Here is a 16433-nt window from a genome sequence, read left to right as displayed (position 1 = left end):
CCAACCCCCGCGCCATCTGCCCTCCCTCGTGAGAAAAATTGGACATAAATCAGCGCCGGCCCCATCACATTGGTTGGGGGAATTCCTCTGTGGGTATTTTCCCTTGACGAGGCTGCGGGGCACTCGCATGGGGGGGTGGTCATGTGGGTGTGTGTGTGTGTGTGGGGGGGGTCATCTAGAAATTCCTCACACAGCTGATTTGTCTTTCTTCTCATTTTGGAAAAGACCTCTCCACCCGAGCGACCAGGTTCACACAGCTTTCGCAGAGAATGGATCGAGGTGTGTACTACCTTGTAAAACGCTTCCTCAAACACCAGTAAAGGTCCCGAGAATCCGATGATGAGAAGAGGCTGACCGGCCAGGAGTGAGAAGATAACTCCGAGTGTCGCGGTGGAAACAATCAGCTCCGTCACTCCCATCATGCCCTCTGTTTTCTCCCCTGCATGGGAAGGCGCAAAGGAGCCATAACACCTGTTCAACTCTTGCTAGGTTTGTTTCTCAAGAACGGCAATTATGTCTCTCAGGAACAAACTGACATGTTGAATTCTCCCAAAAATGTCTGAAAGGCCAGCAATCAGTTCCTAAATCCCATCTATGCAGTGTATTAATGCCTTTGTTATGACTTTTGTTGCTGGCCTGTGACCTAGCACGAAGGGGTTGGCTTAGCGCTAGCCAGCTGCTATGACAGATCACGGATGGATTAAAAACTTGACAAAAAGCAGAAAAAACCTCTGGGGTTTTGCTGCCAGTCTGGGTACAGCGAGGGATTCTGGAGGTTAAAGGAAGTTGTTTGAAACTACAAAGGGAAATCTTTCCGTAGGTTGAGGCAGCTGTATATTAGCGCGTCGGCGCACATTTAAATATGTTTTCCAAAAAAAGCAAATATGGGGCGTGGTTACAGCGCTCCGGACAACATATGGTGTGGATAAAGCTCTATTTAAGTGCACTCCACTTGCCATTATGATCCAATTGGATTTTTCATTTTTGTGGACTCTGATGTGTTTTTTGGCAAAAGTACAATTAGTACCCCATTGGAGTTGATTCGGGACTCGTCCATGTGTTGTAAAGGTGCCTCACCTAGCAAGCCTCCAAAGGTTATGGTGGGCGACAGCGCAGCAAAGTAAATGAAGATAACAGCAGCGACGCATTGCATGTCCACAGCATCTTTCAAGTCGCTGACGTAGTTGGGGTAGCGACGTCGAATATCGTGGATCAAACCTCCGAAAGGAATCCCCGAACGCATGAGTGGGTCAATCTCTTGGTCGCCCTCCTCCTCCTCCTCTTGAATCATGTCTGGATGGAGGATGTGACGAGTTTTCTTTTTCTTTTTTCTTTCCCATCAGCGCGTCTTCTGACAGATGACATTTGAAAGCTTACCTTTGTTGTTCTGCTCCATGCCGGACGACGAGTGGTGCTTCTTCAGCTCCCTTTCCTTGCGCTTGCGCAGCATCTGCTTCTGGAAGTCGGCCACGGTCTTCAGCAGGTCTTTGCCTTCCACGTCGGAGGGCGGAATGACAATGCTGCAGTCCAGGAATTCGTTGATACCGTTGAGGAGATCTTGTCTGTTGTCGGCGAAATAAGCCACTTCGTGGAAGTTCTGAAACGCACAAACATACAAGACCGTTCGATGACAAAAGAACATGAAATGATGGTATTGTCAGTATTTCGACGGACTCTCGGAAATACTGTTTTTCTTGAATCTCGGGAAAATGAGATCCTGAATTTACCGGAGAGTGTCTGGACTGAAAACCGTGAGAACCTGGGAATGTTTCACACCTTGTCAGACATGAGCGTTGAGAAGGAGCGTCCAATCTCGTGGTAGTCCACGTTGGACTGACTGGGTCCAAGCAGGACAAAAATAAAGCGAACTGGAACCGGGACCTCTAAAACCGACTCCAGAAGCACGGCTTCGTTCAGCCGTACGAAAGCCATGGCCGGCTGCTCCAGGAATTCAACGCAGCCTGCCAGGACACAAAATGCATGTTCCAGCAAGATTCTTTGTCTATTTACTTGGCTTTGCTGTGACTTCAAATCCTATCCAACTTGGATGTTTTGTTGTTCTTGAGGTCTGAAGCTCTCATTTCAAATACCTCCCCCTGCGTATTCTGCCAGCCTTGTGTTTTTGCTTTGATTGAAAAAATAAATAAATAAATAGACAACATCAATTTACAATTCAACTGAAGGCAAAGCTCTCGATTTAGCGGTTGATCTACGTTCCCGCCCTCACTTCTGGTCGCGAGCTGGGGTAGGCGTGACCGAAAGAACGAGATCTCTCGGGTACGAGCGGCCGAAATGCGTTTTCTCCACAGGTAGATAGAATGTGTCTCAATAAACCGTGAACATCGCTGGGAAGAAACCGACCCAACAGGAGAGTGAAGCTGCTGCAAAAGCTTGAGTTGATAAAAGACTAGACAGAAACCAGCAAAAGCTGGCGTGAATAAATCCAAGCTGACGTCGACCGTTGATAATGAAGGCATGCGTTGACTAATCTTTGTCTTTTTTTGAGGCAATATGAAAGGCCAAAAAAACAAATGAAGCGGCATTTTGGTCCAAACGCTTACCGACTAAAACAATGACTGCTTCGGCATCTCTTGGTATCTTGGCCAGAAGTTTCAAAGATCTGGCGGCCGCCGGATGGCTCTCGGGAGATACGGGATGGAGAGATTTCTTGGGGGAAGAACAGTTGGAGACATAGATTAGCCGCTTGAATGTTCTGAGCAACAGGTCCAGCCCCTGTGAATTTAAAACACATTCCGACGAATAAACACCAACATTGTACATCATCGAGAGCATTCCAAATTTGCAGTCGCCGCGTCACGAGGCCTTCAAACGAGTGCCGGTGTGTCGACTCGGAAAAGTAATTCAACGGATGTGGTCAAACGGGCCGTCTGACTTCTTCGGCGGACACCTCAGCAACATGTGAGCATTTCGAGTTGACTTTCAAGTCTCCCGAAGGGACTTGAAGGCTATGACAAAAAAAAAAACAAAAATATAAAATAAAAATCCAACTGCAAGTGGATGATGTGGTATCTGCCTGCAATGTTTCGACTTCTTTCTAGCCGCTTTGACACTTCCCTTGGCTCAAGCATTGGGCTGTGAGCCTATTAGTACATATGCAGAGACCATATATGGCTACTACAGCATATACAATATATTCTAGAAGCTATGTACGCAGTATGTATGCATGTATGTATGTATGTATATTGTATGCTGTATACAATATGAAATGATTGCATTGGTTTTCTTCGACAAATGAGCCGGGGCGCTGAAAGACGGACAGGGGCCCACAAATGACCCCCGAGCCATAGTTTGGTCACCACCGATCTACAGAGTTCCACTGGGGCCATTCGGGAGAGTACGTCGAGGCAACTTACAAATAGACTGACAAAGACGTCTTGTTTGGGGTCGTAGAGGGGTCCTTTGCCATCCTGGTGCTCTTCCATTTCTTCGGCGACAAGGGGCAGGCTGGTGTCCTGGACGCGGGTGGGATTGACACTGCCGTGAAGACTGCTTGATGAGTGGTGCCGGTGAAAGCGATGCTTCATGTCACTTGGATGACTTAAAAAAAAAAAAAGAAAGAAAGAAAGATGGGGGTTGAGAGTTAGCCGTTTGCGATGCCTTTACTAACAATTTACAGATGGTTGAATTTGGGAAGAAAAAAAAATGCACCAGAAGAGTCTTACAAACTTCCACTGACAACTCAGTTGAGATGGATCACTTCAACGTACTTCCTTGGCACCGATTCCTTGTCAGACAGTGCTTTGATGGTTTCTCAGGGCATTTCATAAAAAGCAACCAAAAGCTGAGATTTTTTTCGGGGGGGGCGGGGGGGGGGGAAGCGAGGGAATAAGTTCCCCAGCAAGATAAAATAAAAACAAAACTTACAACTAGCGTTTCGTGTGAATAGTGAACCGCAAGTGTCACAAGAATGTTTCCCTCCCTCCCATGTCATCTCAAATTGATTGCCATCCGCCGTTTCCAATGTTGACATCAGCCACCCCGACTCATGAGGACCACATGGTCCGGTGTGATGGTACCAGACTTGGACAAAACAAATTCTTGACGAAAAGGAGGCGGAACAGTCAAAGAGAAATGGCGCCCGAGCCGTTCCTGACGACTCTTTCAAGTGGGCCGAGCGAGCGCGCGGGCGGCCAAACGCTAACGGCATCTCGATGTGTTTCTTTCCACGTTGTAAATCTGATGTCAGTCTCATAATGAGCGCAATGACGGAGGCTTGCTTTCCCCTGCGGACGCTGCCAGCGCTATGCCGGGAATTTACGTGGAAAGGCTGACAATGACCGCACGACGGCCCACTTGGAATTTTTGGCAGGGCGCCTTCATTGGAGTCGCGTTGGTCGCGCCGCCGCTTTGCGCGTACGCTCAGCCGCTGCGCTCAGCTCAATTAGGGCGACGCAATTCTCCAAAAGCCCTTTCTGAATGAGCCACTCGGGGCAGGCATCCAGGAAATAGTTGGCAAGCAAAATGCCTGCGTTTTGTACGACACAAGTGACATGTTCCCCTGAACTCAGCTGTTGCATTTGGACTGGCGTGTGTTGTTTCCGTCCCCGCTCGTTCCTTTTGACAGCATCCATGTGGTTAATGTATTTTCATTACGTAATCCTTCAAATCTATACATCGAATCAATTTCCCCTGCGGGTTGTTTTTTTTTTTTGTTTTGTTTTTTTCGTATTTCTTCGGCATAGGTCGAAGTCAAAAGGCAGGAGGGCCTTTGGGAGAGCTCAGGACTGTCACGTTGATGACATTCGAGACACGTTAACAAGCTGTCATGTCCTGCCAAACGGCATGCGACCATCCACTGAGAAATTCCAGACCGAAATTACCTTTGTATGCCCAAATTTGTGCCGGCTCATTGGCTAAATCAGAATCAAGGTGATGATCGTTTGAGATTTTTCAGTAGAGCTCGTTTTTGTTTCGTTTTGACCTTTTTTTTTTCTTTTTTAATTCACTTAGTTTTTATGAGCAGGTTTTTTTATTTTTATTTTTTTAGATTTTTCAAAAACGCTTTGTCTTATTTGAGGTTCTATTGGTTTTAGTTGTATTAATATATGGAGCGTTTCTTGCATGCAACATTGGAAAAAAAGTCACCAAGTTTGCGTAAGATGGAATAGGAAACCCTTCAGTAGAGCTCGTTTTTGTTTCGTTTTGACCTTTTTTTTCTTTTTTTTTTTTTAATTCACTTACTTTTTATGAGCAGGTTTTTATTTTATTTTTTTAGATTTTTCAAAAACCCTTTGTCTTATTTGAGGTTCTATTGGTTTTAGTTTTCGGTTTTTTTTTTTAATATACGGAGCGTTTCTTGCATGCAACATAGGAAAAAAAGTCACTACGTTTGCGTAAAATGGAATAGGAAACCACTTTTTGACCTTCCTTCTTCGATATGGACACACAGCAATACCAAAAATGAATATATTTCAAAATGAATCCTGAAGCTCATTCATGGTATTAATTGACCAAGACAAAAATGGAAGATATTTCCGCTATGACAGATGGTTTTAGCTAGTTTTATGAACGTAAGATGCAGCTTAGTTTGCAGATGACAATTTGTGAAGTTTTCCATTATTTATGAGTGGGCAATGTGGGACCATCTTGTTCCAGATTTCATGGAGACCCCATTGTACATGCTCAAATGACAAACGAGGGCTGATATTTGTTCGAGTCACAAATGTCTTGAATGTTGTTGTTACTTATGGACATCGTGTAACTTTTTTTGATCTCGGGTTTTGGACAGGGGTGAAACTGTTTTTGGCCGCCGTGTGCATGTCTGATGTCGCACGACGTGGCCCAAGGGATGCTCGGGGAGTTTGTGTGAACACTCACACACATGGAAAATTAGAAGGAACATTAGAGTGGGTACATTCGGGGTGGGGGGTTGGGGTGCCGATGTCTATTGGATTGCAAAGTACGTTGGTGTGTTCAGAATTAACGAGTATCACGAGGCCACGGCTGCCTTCCGCCAAGCACCATCGAGAATGGTGTTTGGCTTTTCTAACCGGGCACAAGCACGGTACAGCTTCAACATCTGCAGCCTTGTCAGCCGCAGGAAAGTTCAGATGATGAGCCAAGTCTTGTTAAACGCTAACATTCTGGAAATTCCCTCTGCGGCTCTCCCTGTGTCAGCCTTTTTCGAACACCAAAACCAGAAGAATAAGGAAGACGGGAGCTTGGATCTTGTCGTGTGTCGTCGTACATACGTTAACTGCTGCCATTGAAAGAGTCTGAGAAAAATGAGTACAATTGAAGTTGAAAAAATAAATAAATAAATCATCCAGATGAAGGTTGGAGATTACGAAGGCTGCCATCCAATGAACGCTTCTGGCGGGCCAAGGCTGGAAGACCACAGATGGACACTGCGGGTGGGGATTATGAGTGAAGTTTCGGGATCAAATTCTCAGCCAGACTCACGGCGCACTGATTGCTTATGATGGGAAGCTGTTCAAGGTGTCATGAACAAAGCCAAGACCAACACGCTCGACAAGGAACGTCCATTTTAGGCTGCTCGAGCTTCAAGTTGTATTGCGGTATTGTAACAAGATTACAATGTCAATCTCGAGACGGTTCAGTTCACTCGGGAACAAATGGCCATCGGCTGCACTTACAGTCACTGAGATGATGTGTTATTTCTCGTGGTATGTGGCCGTATCCCTTGGCCGTACGACTTTCAACACAGCACTCATGCAATCAATTCCAGGCTTTATGGTTGTGAAAACTTCCAAGTGGGATGATGGTGGGGAAGAGTTCATCAAGAAATGACCCTTGGGGTAGGGTAGGCGAGGCTAACCCCAATTCTTACGCTACGTGCACACCAAATCTCTTGCGAGCATTTCCGGCGGAGCGATTGAAAGTGAAGTCCATGAAGTTTGCGCGGTGAAGGCGCGGAGGCGTGCGGGGTGTGGCGTTTGACGCCTTTGGAGAGGCGTCAGCCTTTCGTCTGTTTGCCAAAGTTAAATGAATGGAACTTTTTTTACGCGCTTCGCCTCGCGGCAGCCAATCGGGCTTCGGGATGCACTACGTCTCACACAGCGTCACACACACGAGATGAGATTTCTGACCACATTTGAGGGCACAACGGAGGAGGAGATGATCGTTGCGGTCTGCGGACACCCCCAGCTATACAATTCGGCCAGTTAGCATGACCGCGACAAAGATATTCTCGAGCTAGCATTTGGTGAGCGAGGAGGGTGGCATATCTGCTATGTACGGTATTTTATTCTTATCGTTATTGTGATTTTTCACAACTGTTGAACTGTTCCAAGTCCAGCATGAGCCAGAACTACAGTATCGTAGAAAGGGCTTGGTTACCAACCTGTGTTTGAGCAGCAGAGCTCTCAGAACGCAGGATCTGTCTTCAGCTCGAATTTGATCGGAGATGATCATGGTCTCCACCACCAAGTGGGCAATTCCCGGAAGAGAGTTCTGCTCCAGGTCCAGAAGGATTGCACCTTGGAAACATTCGTGTCAGATATGACGTTCTGGGGTTCTCCAATGGCAGCAGTGGAGGAGGTGGAATGTAGCGGAGGCTTATTGCCCACCGACGCTGAAGCACTAGTTAGGCCATTCAGCACTTCCGGGTCATATACAGGATGTATACATTGTTATTGAGTTATTTGATAATCGATTAGATGTCGACGAATGGAATAACTCTTGCACATCTACATTCATACCTACAGACTGTTTAGTCTTCACTGACCTGAACATGCAACTCCCAAAATCAGAACTCAAATACTCCACTTGTCCACCATGCTGCCAGTGAGTTTCTTTACTTGTATATATATTTTTTTGAACTAACCCTTGTCGATTTTAATTACACAATGAGCTGTGATTTGGACAGATGCTGCAAGAGTCCCTTTACCGTGCGTGATAGTGCGGCGAAGCTCCAGTAGGCTGCGAAAAGAGAGCGAAGCCACGTGAGGCTTGCCCCAGCGGTCCGTCTCCTCCTCGACATCTTCCTCGAACTTGATCCAGCGGGCGCGCTCTTTCCAGCGCATTTCATGGTCCTTCTCCACAATCAGCTCATTGAGCTCCACAAACAGCTGGAGGTGAAGCCAAGAGGAGATGTCATCAGTACAGATGACATGGCTGGACATTAGAGGTGGGATTAGATCACATGCAGCATGTGCAAGTCTGAAACATATCAAGACGAGTCCCCTGTCCCCCCCCCCCCCCCAAGCAAGTTCAAATCACGATGGTTGATGCAAGTCATAATGAAGTCGGATAAATCCTTCGTAATAGCGTCAGTGTCTGTACTTGCCTAGCAAAATGCACACACACAAAAAAGACTGAGAGTGAGTACGCCACAAACCTCATGAGTCTTCTTGTCCGACGCTCGTTTCTTCTTCTTCAGGCTGGACAGTGGCGTGGAAGAGTTGCTGCTACGGCCGACCTGAAAGCGGGACGACTTCTTCACCAAGTGGCGTCTCACTCCGGGGTTGTCTTCAAATCTGTGACCTGCAGGAAGCCGACACCTTTTCATCAGCATATCATCTTGCCAACAGGGTTCTTATGATCCATCCATCCGTTGATCCGCTTATCCTGACAAGGCTCGGTGGCATGCCGGAGCCTATTGCAGCTGTCTTCTGTCAACTCGTTGGCAGCCCATCGCAGGGCACACAGAAACAAACAAGCATTTGCTCTCTCTCGACTTCCATTAACCTGCCGTACATGTTTTGGGAATGTGGGAGGAAATCGGTGTACCTGGAGAAAACACACCTGATTCCAATGATCAGCAAGCTCTAAGAAGCATGAGAACAATCCTGATCATTGGAATCAGGCGTGTTGGAAGAGGGACACATCGAAAACACGCCGACCAGGGGCTGTCGAGGAGTGGACTTGGGCACCCCTCATTTAAACCAAAAATGTGGACAGAAATAGCAGAAGTGGCCAGAGTGATTGTCAATGAAATGACTTTCCGCTCCAGCTGTAGCTGAGCCCAAAGCCAAATGGAGGCCAGCAGATCAATGGAAACACAGGAAACGGCATCGGCGCTCCAGCGGCTTGTCAATGCACTCAATAAATCGCATGTGCCAACGTGGTCCTCTTTGACATCTGCCCCATAGCATTATGGAGAAGCAATGGAAACTCACACCCGCTGCTTATGTGCATAGAAATCCAATCATAAGCTTGCTAAAAAAAATGTTAGGTTGAGAACTAACGCCGTGAAAAGTTCTCCCAACTACTTACGGATCGATTCGACCGGAGAGCCCAGTTGAGTGTGGATGGACTCGAGCAAGTCATAGTCGTCAAAATCGAAAACAAACTCCTCAAAGTCTTCCAAGCCTTCCACGATGGACAGCGAGCCGCGGCGCTCGGTTTGCCGCCGCTCCGGACTGCCCGAGCCTCGACGGACGCTACACCGGCGCGCGGCACCATCGCGCTCCTCGTCGGCCTGGTTGTCTTGTCCGTCGAGATCCGTCATCTCCGCGGCTGGTACCTCCTCCTGTCCTCCCCTCTCCCGGTGGGCTCACTGCTCATCCAGGGGCTGCCAACTCTTTTCAACTGCGGTGCCTTGCCTGGATCGCAAGTCACGAGTCCACATTGGATGTACCGTAAAAGCAAAGCGAAGCAAAGTCAAATCTGGGAGTCAGAAGACACGTCCCTGGAACCGCGGTCAGAGGAGCGCGAGGAGAGCGAGCACCGCTGGTAAAACGTTTACTTTGGCCACCGCGGCAAAGGGCAGAACAGGCGTGGTCTTCTTTGTGACAACTGAATTGCACTGCCTGCCACGCCACTCTTGTTTTGGGTTTCGTCCACGGGCTATTGATTTTGAGGCTGTGCAGCAATGATCGATGCAGAGTGAATCAGAGTAGAAGATGTCATGTTGTCATTGGTAGACTGCATTACGATTCGAGGGGGCGGCGGGGGGAGAGATATGTTTGGAGATTGGTAGAGGAACGCCATCTTGAGGCGTGTGATGTTCTTTCCCCCTGAGACTCACCTCACACGCAGAACAACCCAAAACTGTTCCAAGGCCTGACTTCCTGTCTCTTAAGATGTGGAAAATCCTCATGACACATTGTGTCTTTCTCCCTGATTGTGACGTCATTTTCTCTTCTCTCCAATGTTGATTTCTGGGGCGCTGGTGGGCGGAACCTTTCCAAGTTGTGTTCCTTGGTTTTGTGCACTTCTACCATGATTTTGTCTTGTTTGTTTCGCGGCGCTGGTGCCTTCCTTCTACGGTGGCTCTGTCCACCTCTTTTTTTCCAGCTCGGTTACCTCTGTGCACGGAGTTGTTATTTCGGGATGGCCTTTTGTGGTCGTGTTTTTTTTCTCGGGATTGAGTTCTTGAACGTTTCACGTTCGCGTGCAGGTTTGGCTCAACAAATCCTACTCGATTGTGACAAAAACGTCTGCAAAGGGTGGCGCAACAATTCGTGGCCATTGGTTTTTACCGTTCCTGGATGTTGCGTTGTGAATGTTGTGAACTTTTCACCTGAACCTTTGGTCCGATCTTCTGGAAGGACTTGAATTCACCGGAGAACGGAAAGCCCGGGTTGCAGCGGCATGCACGGCCTGTCACCGTGAAGCATCACTAGCCGGCAGCTGTGATTTTAGTAGGCCTGTTTTGTGTTTCTACGCAGTCAATGATTACTCCAGTCTGGTAAAGCAGGAAAGGCCAGAGGCAGGGTCGCCGGTGAAGGGGAATCGACTGCAGGCTGAGTTAATGACCGCCCCCTTTACCGCGTACGCCGCGAACATGCTTTCATCTGTTTTCTTTCTTTGTCGGTGTAACGTCAATGCAGCTTTCTACTTTCTCACGCTCTCTTGCTTTTGTCACTGAACTTGCTTTGTGGTTTAATGCTGGATTAATTCCATATTGTGTCATTGTGATTTTTTAAAAATCATTATTTACATCAGCCATTAATTATACAACATGTTTGGATTTAAACTGCAGTGATCCCCCACAAATTCTCAGTACCCAGAGAAAAGCCGCATACGCACGGGGAGAACATGCAAACTACACCCAGGAAGGCCGGCGCCGGATTTGAACTCAAAACCCCTTCACTGTGAGGTGGATGTGCTAACTCGTCATCCATTGTGCCTCCCTACCATGATTATGATGATTGTGATTTGCAAAGAGCTCTCCAATTAAAGCCACAAGTCCGTATCATTGGAACCACCATCCATATGAAATATTTTCCAATCAAAACAACTAGGATGCATTTTGTCATGCTTGAGGAAATTAAGCCATGTCAGAGGTGAAAAAAAATAACGAAAAGACAGAAAGAAATCCCAAAATGAAATGAATGTAATACTGAATATGACCTGTAGAGGTCACTGTTTCCTCTTTCAGCAACAGCAGAATAAAGACTTTGGTGATGAAGTGAAAATACTCACTACCAATTCACTTTGCTTATTTAAATCCGAACCAGCAGATGTCATTTTACCTTTGACGAGTACAAATCAATAAACTGAAATTGTGCTCTGAATAGGAATTTTTGAACCACGCAGATTTTTACTCTGTGTACCATTATTGTTGTTTTAGTTTGTTCGTATGTGATAGACGTACGCCTAAAAGGTATTTCTGATTAAAAAAAAAAAACATCCGAGCTTGTGATGCAGCTCTAATGTTCTCAGCGATCGCCAAAACGAGGTAAATGTGAGGAAATGGAGAGCAGGTCATTTTTATCTCTTTGGGTTTGGAAGGTCGGGCAACACTGAGTTGGACGATCCCAAAACAAACGGGCCTCCGTTCCGCCTCACTCACTTTTCATGCCATCCAAGTCGACGGTGGCCAACATCCGGGCCTCGGCTTCGTCGGTCGGCACCCGTCGATAGACGGCGTTCTCCGCTGCCGTCATGCTGCCGATGCAAATCCGCTCCCTCAGGTCGTAGTTGCACCGCTGGGCGCCTGCGGCGCGGTGGTGGGCGGGCCTTCGACAGAACCAGCTCGGCGTCGCGGCGGCGGCGGTGGCGGGGGACGCGCGTCCTGGGCTGATGCTGACAAGGAAAACGGCGGGATTTCAGAAGAGAAGAGACAGAGTGAGGGACCCGCCAGTATTTTTGACAGAAATGGCAATGTCTTGTCGTCGCCATGATGATCTCATTCACTGCCATAGTGAGGGACCCGGCAGTATTTTTGACAGAAATGGCATCGTCGTTGTCGTCGCCATGATGATCTCATTCACTGCCGTTGACGGCTCTCGACATCCATTTTGACTGGGCTGGCAGCGAATGAGTTCAAATGACCACGGCAGCCTTCGGCGCCAAGCCAACAGCACAAGAACGGTACGTGAGCCGACCTGTCGCAGGATTCCTTTTCCTCGTCCTCGTGGTGTTCGATGACGTCGTTTTGTCCAGAGCGAAGATCCCCGTTGAGAGTCGGAATATGTTTCTGGGCCCGGCGCCGCTCTTCATTTTCCGTGTGGACGGTGTCGATTGGAAGAGCTTCTTCCAAGCGCTCTTGGCTCTCCAAACTAAACTGAGAACAAGGATGAGATGGAGGTGAGAGGGATGCAACGGGGGCCAAATGAACTCATCCACACAAGTTCAGTTACGGTCAGTCAAGGAGCTTCTGTTTTTGAGGCACGGCAATTCATTGCTTCATCGGCGGCTATTTTGAGAACGAATCGTTTTGAACCATTTTGCGGTGGTTTTGAAATTGCTCTGCCTCTCCGACTGATCCTTTGCGTCGAAGCAAAACAACAGATTGGCAAACAGATGCGTTTACTTTGGAAAACAGCCAAATGTGGGTTGTTTTGGTCTGCTTTTCTTATACGTTACAGACCAACCCAGTAAGTGAACCTTGTAGCGAAGAAACACAAACCACTTTTACATTAGGGGTGTCCAAACTTTTTCATTTCTTTCCAAGGTGATAAGGCAATTTTTTTCTTGATTTGAGGGCAGCCAACGGCCCTGCATCTCACTCCACGAGATCCACGCCTGCATCGAACAGGAGCCGAATCCCGTCGCCACACTCATTCGCCAAAACAAGAGCAAACTGTAGTAAGTTGACCATGTGAGACTGATCAACGTGACACGATCACGAATCAGACCTTGTTCTAATTTTTTTTTAACTAGCCCTGTGGGCCGTGTCAAACGTCATTTTTAATCGATCAAAAATGGACGACCGGCCGCAACATGGCCCCCGGGCCATAGGTTGGACACCTCCAATTTACATGTTTGACATTTTGACAATTTTGGACTCGATTAACGAATGACCATCGATCAAATGTGGGTCGGGAGCCCCAGCTGCCCAAAATCTCCTTCCGTCTTTCTCATCTTATATTACCTGCGCTTGCTTGCCGGGCAGCTCGGCGTCCACCCGCCTTTCGATTTCAGACTGGGCCTCCTCCTCGTCTACTTCGTGGATGGTGGGCGTCACGTCGGAGGGCGGCAGGGACGTCTTCCTTTTCTTTCGCTTCTTTTTGCGCCTGCGCTCGGCGCCGTGCGCCCTCTTGCGGAAACACTGCGTTACGGGCAAGCGCGTGGAGAGCGGGTGGTGGATGTGATGAATTGTGTGCCTGTGATCTGGATTCAGAGGAATGACAAACGCGTGTTAGGCAGTCATCCAAACAGACCCAAGACGGAATTATCCCTCCGCTCATTTTCTCTCATATCATAAATCAGATTTGGATGCGCTGAAGCCAAATCGCAGCCGAGCCCAGAAAAATCACGACGGCAAAACAGGACGGAATGGCAACGCATTTCCCACGCAGTCATGTGCACCTACACTCAAAATCTTTTTCTGTGTAGTTTGGGCCCATCCGGCCTCCACTGGTGGATGCCGAGTCGCGCAGGATGTCGGCAAAGTACTTGACAGAAAGCTCCGTCTCCCAGTCGTCCTCCTCCTCTTCCCCTTCTTTCTGGTTGACAGCCAAGGATTCTTCCTCGTTGTCTTCATCCTGCCTGGCCTGGGGAATAAATCTATTCAAATCAAGTTGAGCCTGAACATTTAGTGCGCTAGCACCACCTACTGTGAAAAGCCATCTGTTCCTTTCTGACATTTTCATCACAAACTGAAAAAGACCACCAACTGACATTTGATTTTTTTTTTTTTCTTAATGTCTTTTTGTCAAACGTACCTCTGTCGTTAAGCCCAATCTGGCGCCCTCAACATTTCAGTCCGGGCTCAGTTTGTCAGCATTCATTCCCAATTTCGAATACACTTTGTCAGTGAAGTGCGCAACCAAATTCCAAAAGTTATTCCCAAACGCATTTCACGAGAACTTGAATTTTACCTGATGCGGGTTGCTCAAAACGTCAATCTCAGGGGCGTGACCACCTGTAGCCATCGGATTTGGCCCTCAACCAAGGGGGCGGGGGGGCGGACCGTTTGCGGCAAGGGCGCCGGGGGGGTGAACCAAGTTGGCGACTGCTGTGGGGGCGAGGCTGGGTGGAAACGGCGCAGTTGCAGGGCAAGGGAAGTGGCGCTGGGCTGGGCTGGGCTGGGCTGAGCTGGGCGGGGCTGGACAAGCACGGGAACCTGAGGGAGGAGGAGCGCCGTTCAGCCCTTCTCTTTCACAGCCGGCCACCCAGGAAGCTTTTGGGCTGGCATCACCTGCGCGACAATCAAACACTTGCGTCATTGTCACGAGACGCAGGAAGACATCCCAAATGTACAACATATGAAAGGCAAGATGGACAAATGCGGATGGCTCCCCCAAATCACCTCCAAGCCACGATCTGAGACGTTCATCCTCACAAAGGTTCGCGGGCGTGCTGGAGTGCCTCCGCCTGTCCGGGCAGTAGGCGGGGGCCACCGCACACCGGTCGCCAAGGCACACATTGACGGACAACCATTAGTTGAGGTGTGTCCCCCGCCTACTGCCCGAAGACGGCTACAACAGGCTACGGTACGCCCGCGACCCTCCTGAGGAGAAGCCGATTGGAAAATGGACCAATGGATGTTTACCATGATGAAAATATTCCATTTGCACGTTGAAACGCAAGAACACAACAGAACAGAAATACACTCATCACGAAGGCCACATCAGTCGGCGAGGCGAGGCAAGGCCGCTTTATTTAGGTCGCGGATTTCATACAAAAGGTAACTCAATGTGCTTCACACACACCGTTACAAACACACAAGAAAATAAAGGCCAAATACAAGATTTAAAGCCAAACGATATGATGAAATATTCCATCGATGTTCGTGCTGAGACGTTGCATCACTTGATGGCGGTGGTTCCAGCTCTTCTCCCTCTGATGACCATTTTTAATTGAACCCATTTGGTGCCTCATCACGCCGGAACCGTTTTGCGGCGTGACAAGAAGTGTTATTTTCATCCGTGCGTGGACTGCGAAATCAGTGCCAAACCTTGAGCAAGGGACGTCAGGAGCGACGTCGCAGAATTGGGGTGTGCGCTTGAGGCAAACAAGACATCGAGTCAAACCAAACATGTTGACCCACTTTGAGCTGGTTTTCCCCACTATCACAGAAAAACCATCGGCCTCACTTCTTATGAGCTCGTCCTTCTTTTTTTGTTTCCCTGCCGACAAGACGTTGACAGGCACCCGAGTGCACAAATGCAGCAAGAACCAAACAGAATGCGTTCGCGCGGCCATTATTGGCCAATGCCGATTTTATTCGTGAAGTCCTTTTGTTTTCACAAATGAAAACAGTCCCCGGCATGCAGCACTGCCGAACAGTCGTTTGTCACACTCACAAGGTTTTTTTTCTTTCGCTGTCTCAACGCAAATGAAGAGCACATCTTTTTGTTACCATGACGACCGCTGCCTCGCCATATCACCCTTCACGTTGTTTTGTGTTTGTGTCGCTGATTTCTTGACTGTACTTCCATTGTGGGTTGTTCAGCGTTTTGCGGCGACTATCTTGAAGAAGCGCGAGCCAGCGGGGGAAAAAAAGTGTACAAAGACAGCCAAGATCCAAAAGTTTGGGATCAGGTGACAAGGAACAAGAGATGCCGGAGTGCCAAGTGTCCCCTCCCCCGCCCCCCGCCCCTCTCTTAAGGTACACAACTGCGCGTTAGCCAATTAAAATTGGCCTGTCACCGTTGCTCGATGGAACGAAATGTAATCCATCACGCCGTTATGGATGGAAAATAAAGACACCGGAAACAAAGAGATGCCCGCATCTCCGCGCAGATGCTGTCGGGTTGGTATGACAGGAGCGAGATCAATGACGCTTTCAAAGACGTACAGTTAAAAAGGCGGTCGCCACTTCACGAGCGAGACACAGAACAATAGCCATGCCGATACGGCTAATGTGAGGTCAGATATCGGACATTAGCTCGACACATCCCGCGACGACAGGTGTCGTCACCGTGCGAATTCCTTCTGGAAGTTTCGGCGCGACCGCATAATGCCTCGCAGCATCACTCCAGCAACATCTTCTTTGGCGCCGAGTCACCCGCTCCTGTTTGGGAGCTTGCGGACTCGAGCTCATCTGCATGAGTAAACAGCAGGCTGCCCCCCCCCCCCCCCCCCTGTGATAAACGTAGGAAAACGAGAACGCC

General features: G+C 48.4%; 1 protein-coding gene across 1 annotated transcript in view; it reads right to left on the bottom strand.

Moving 5' to 3' along the window:
• Nucleotides 1–14273, bottom strand: part of LOC109515454 (anion exchange protein 3-like) — a 20824-nt gene extending 6551 nt beyond the window's left edge. The window contains exons 1-14 of the mRNA XM_019869247.1: nt 14196–14273; nt 13688–13868; nt 13247–13485; nt 12258–12436; nt 11723–11955; nt 8321–8466; nt 7871–8051; nt 7325–7460; nt 3375–3558; nt 2562–2667; nt 1777–1961; nt 1378–1597; nt 1078–1293; nt 291–439 (exon numbers count right to left, since the gene is read on the bottom strand). Coding sequence (XP_019724806.1) covers nt 291–439; nt 1078–1293; nt 1378–1597; nt 1777–1961; nt 2562–2667; nt 3375–3558; nt 7325–7460; nt 7871–8051; nt 8321–8466; nt 11723–11955; nt 12258–12436; nt 13247–13485; nt 13688–13868; nt 14196–14249 — 2409 coding nt within the window. The 5' untranslated portion in view covers nt 14250–14273. The remainder of the gene's footprint in view (nt 1–290; nt 440–1077; nt 1294–1377; nt 1598–1776; nt 1962–2561; nt 2668–3374; nt 3559–7324; nt 7461–7870; nt 8052–8320; nt 8467–11722; nt 11956–12257; nt 12437–13246; nt 13486–13687; nt 13869–14195) is intronic.
• Nucleotides 14274–16433: the final 2160 nt, after the last annotated feature.

Source organism: Hippocampus comes, unplaced genomic scaffold (genome assembly GCF_001891065.2).
Source record: "Hippocampus comes isolate QL1 unplaced genomic scaffold, H_comes_QL1_v1.1 scaffold173, whole genome shotgun sequence".
NCBI classification, from domain to species: Eukaryota; Metazoa; Chordata; class Actinopteri; order Syngnathiformes; family Syngnathidae; genus Hippocampus; species Hippocampus comes.
This window is presented reverse-complemented; position numbering and strand designations above follow the sequence as displayed.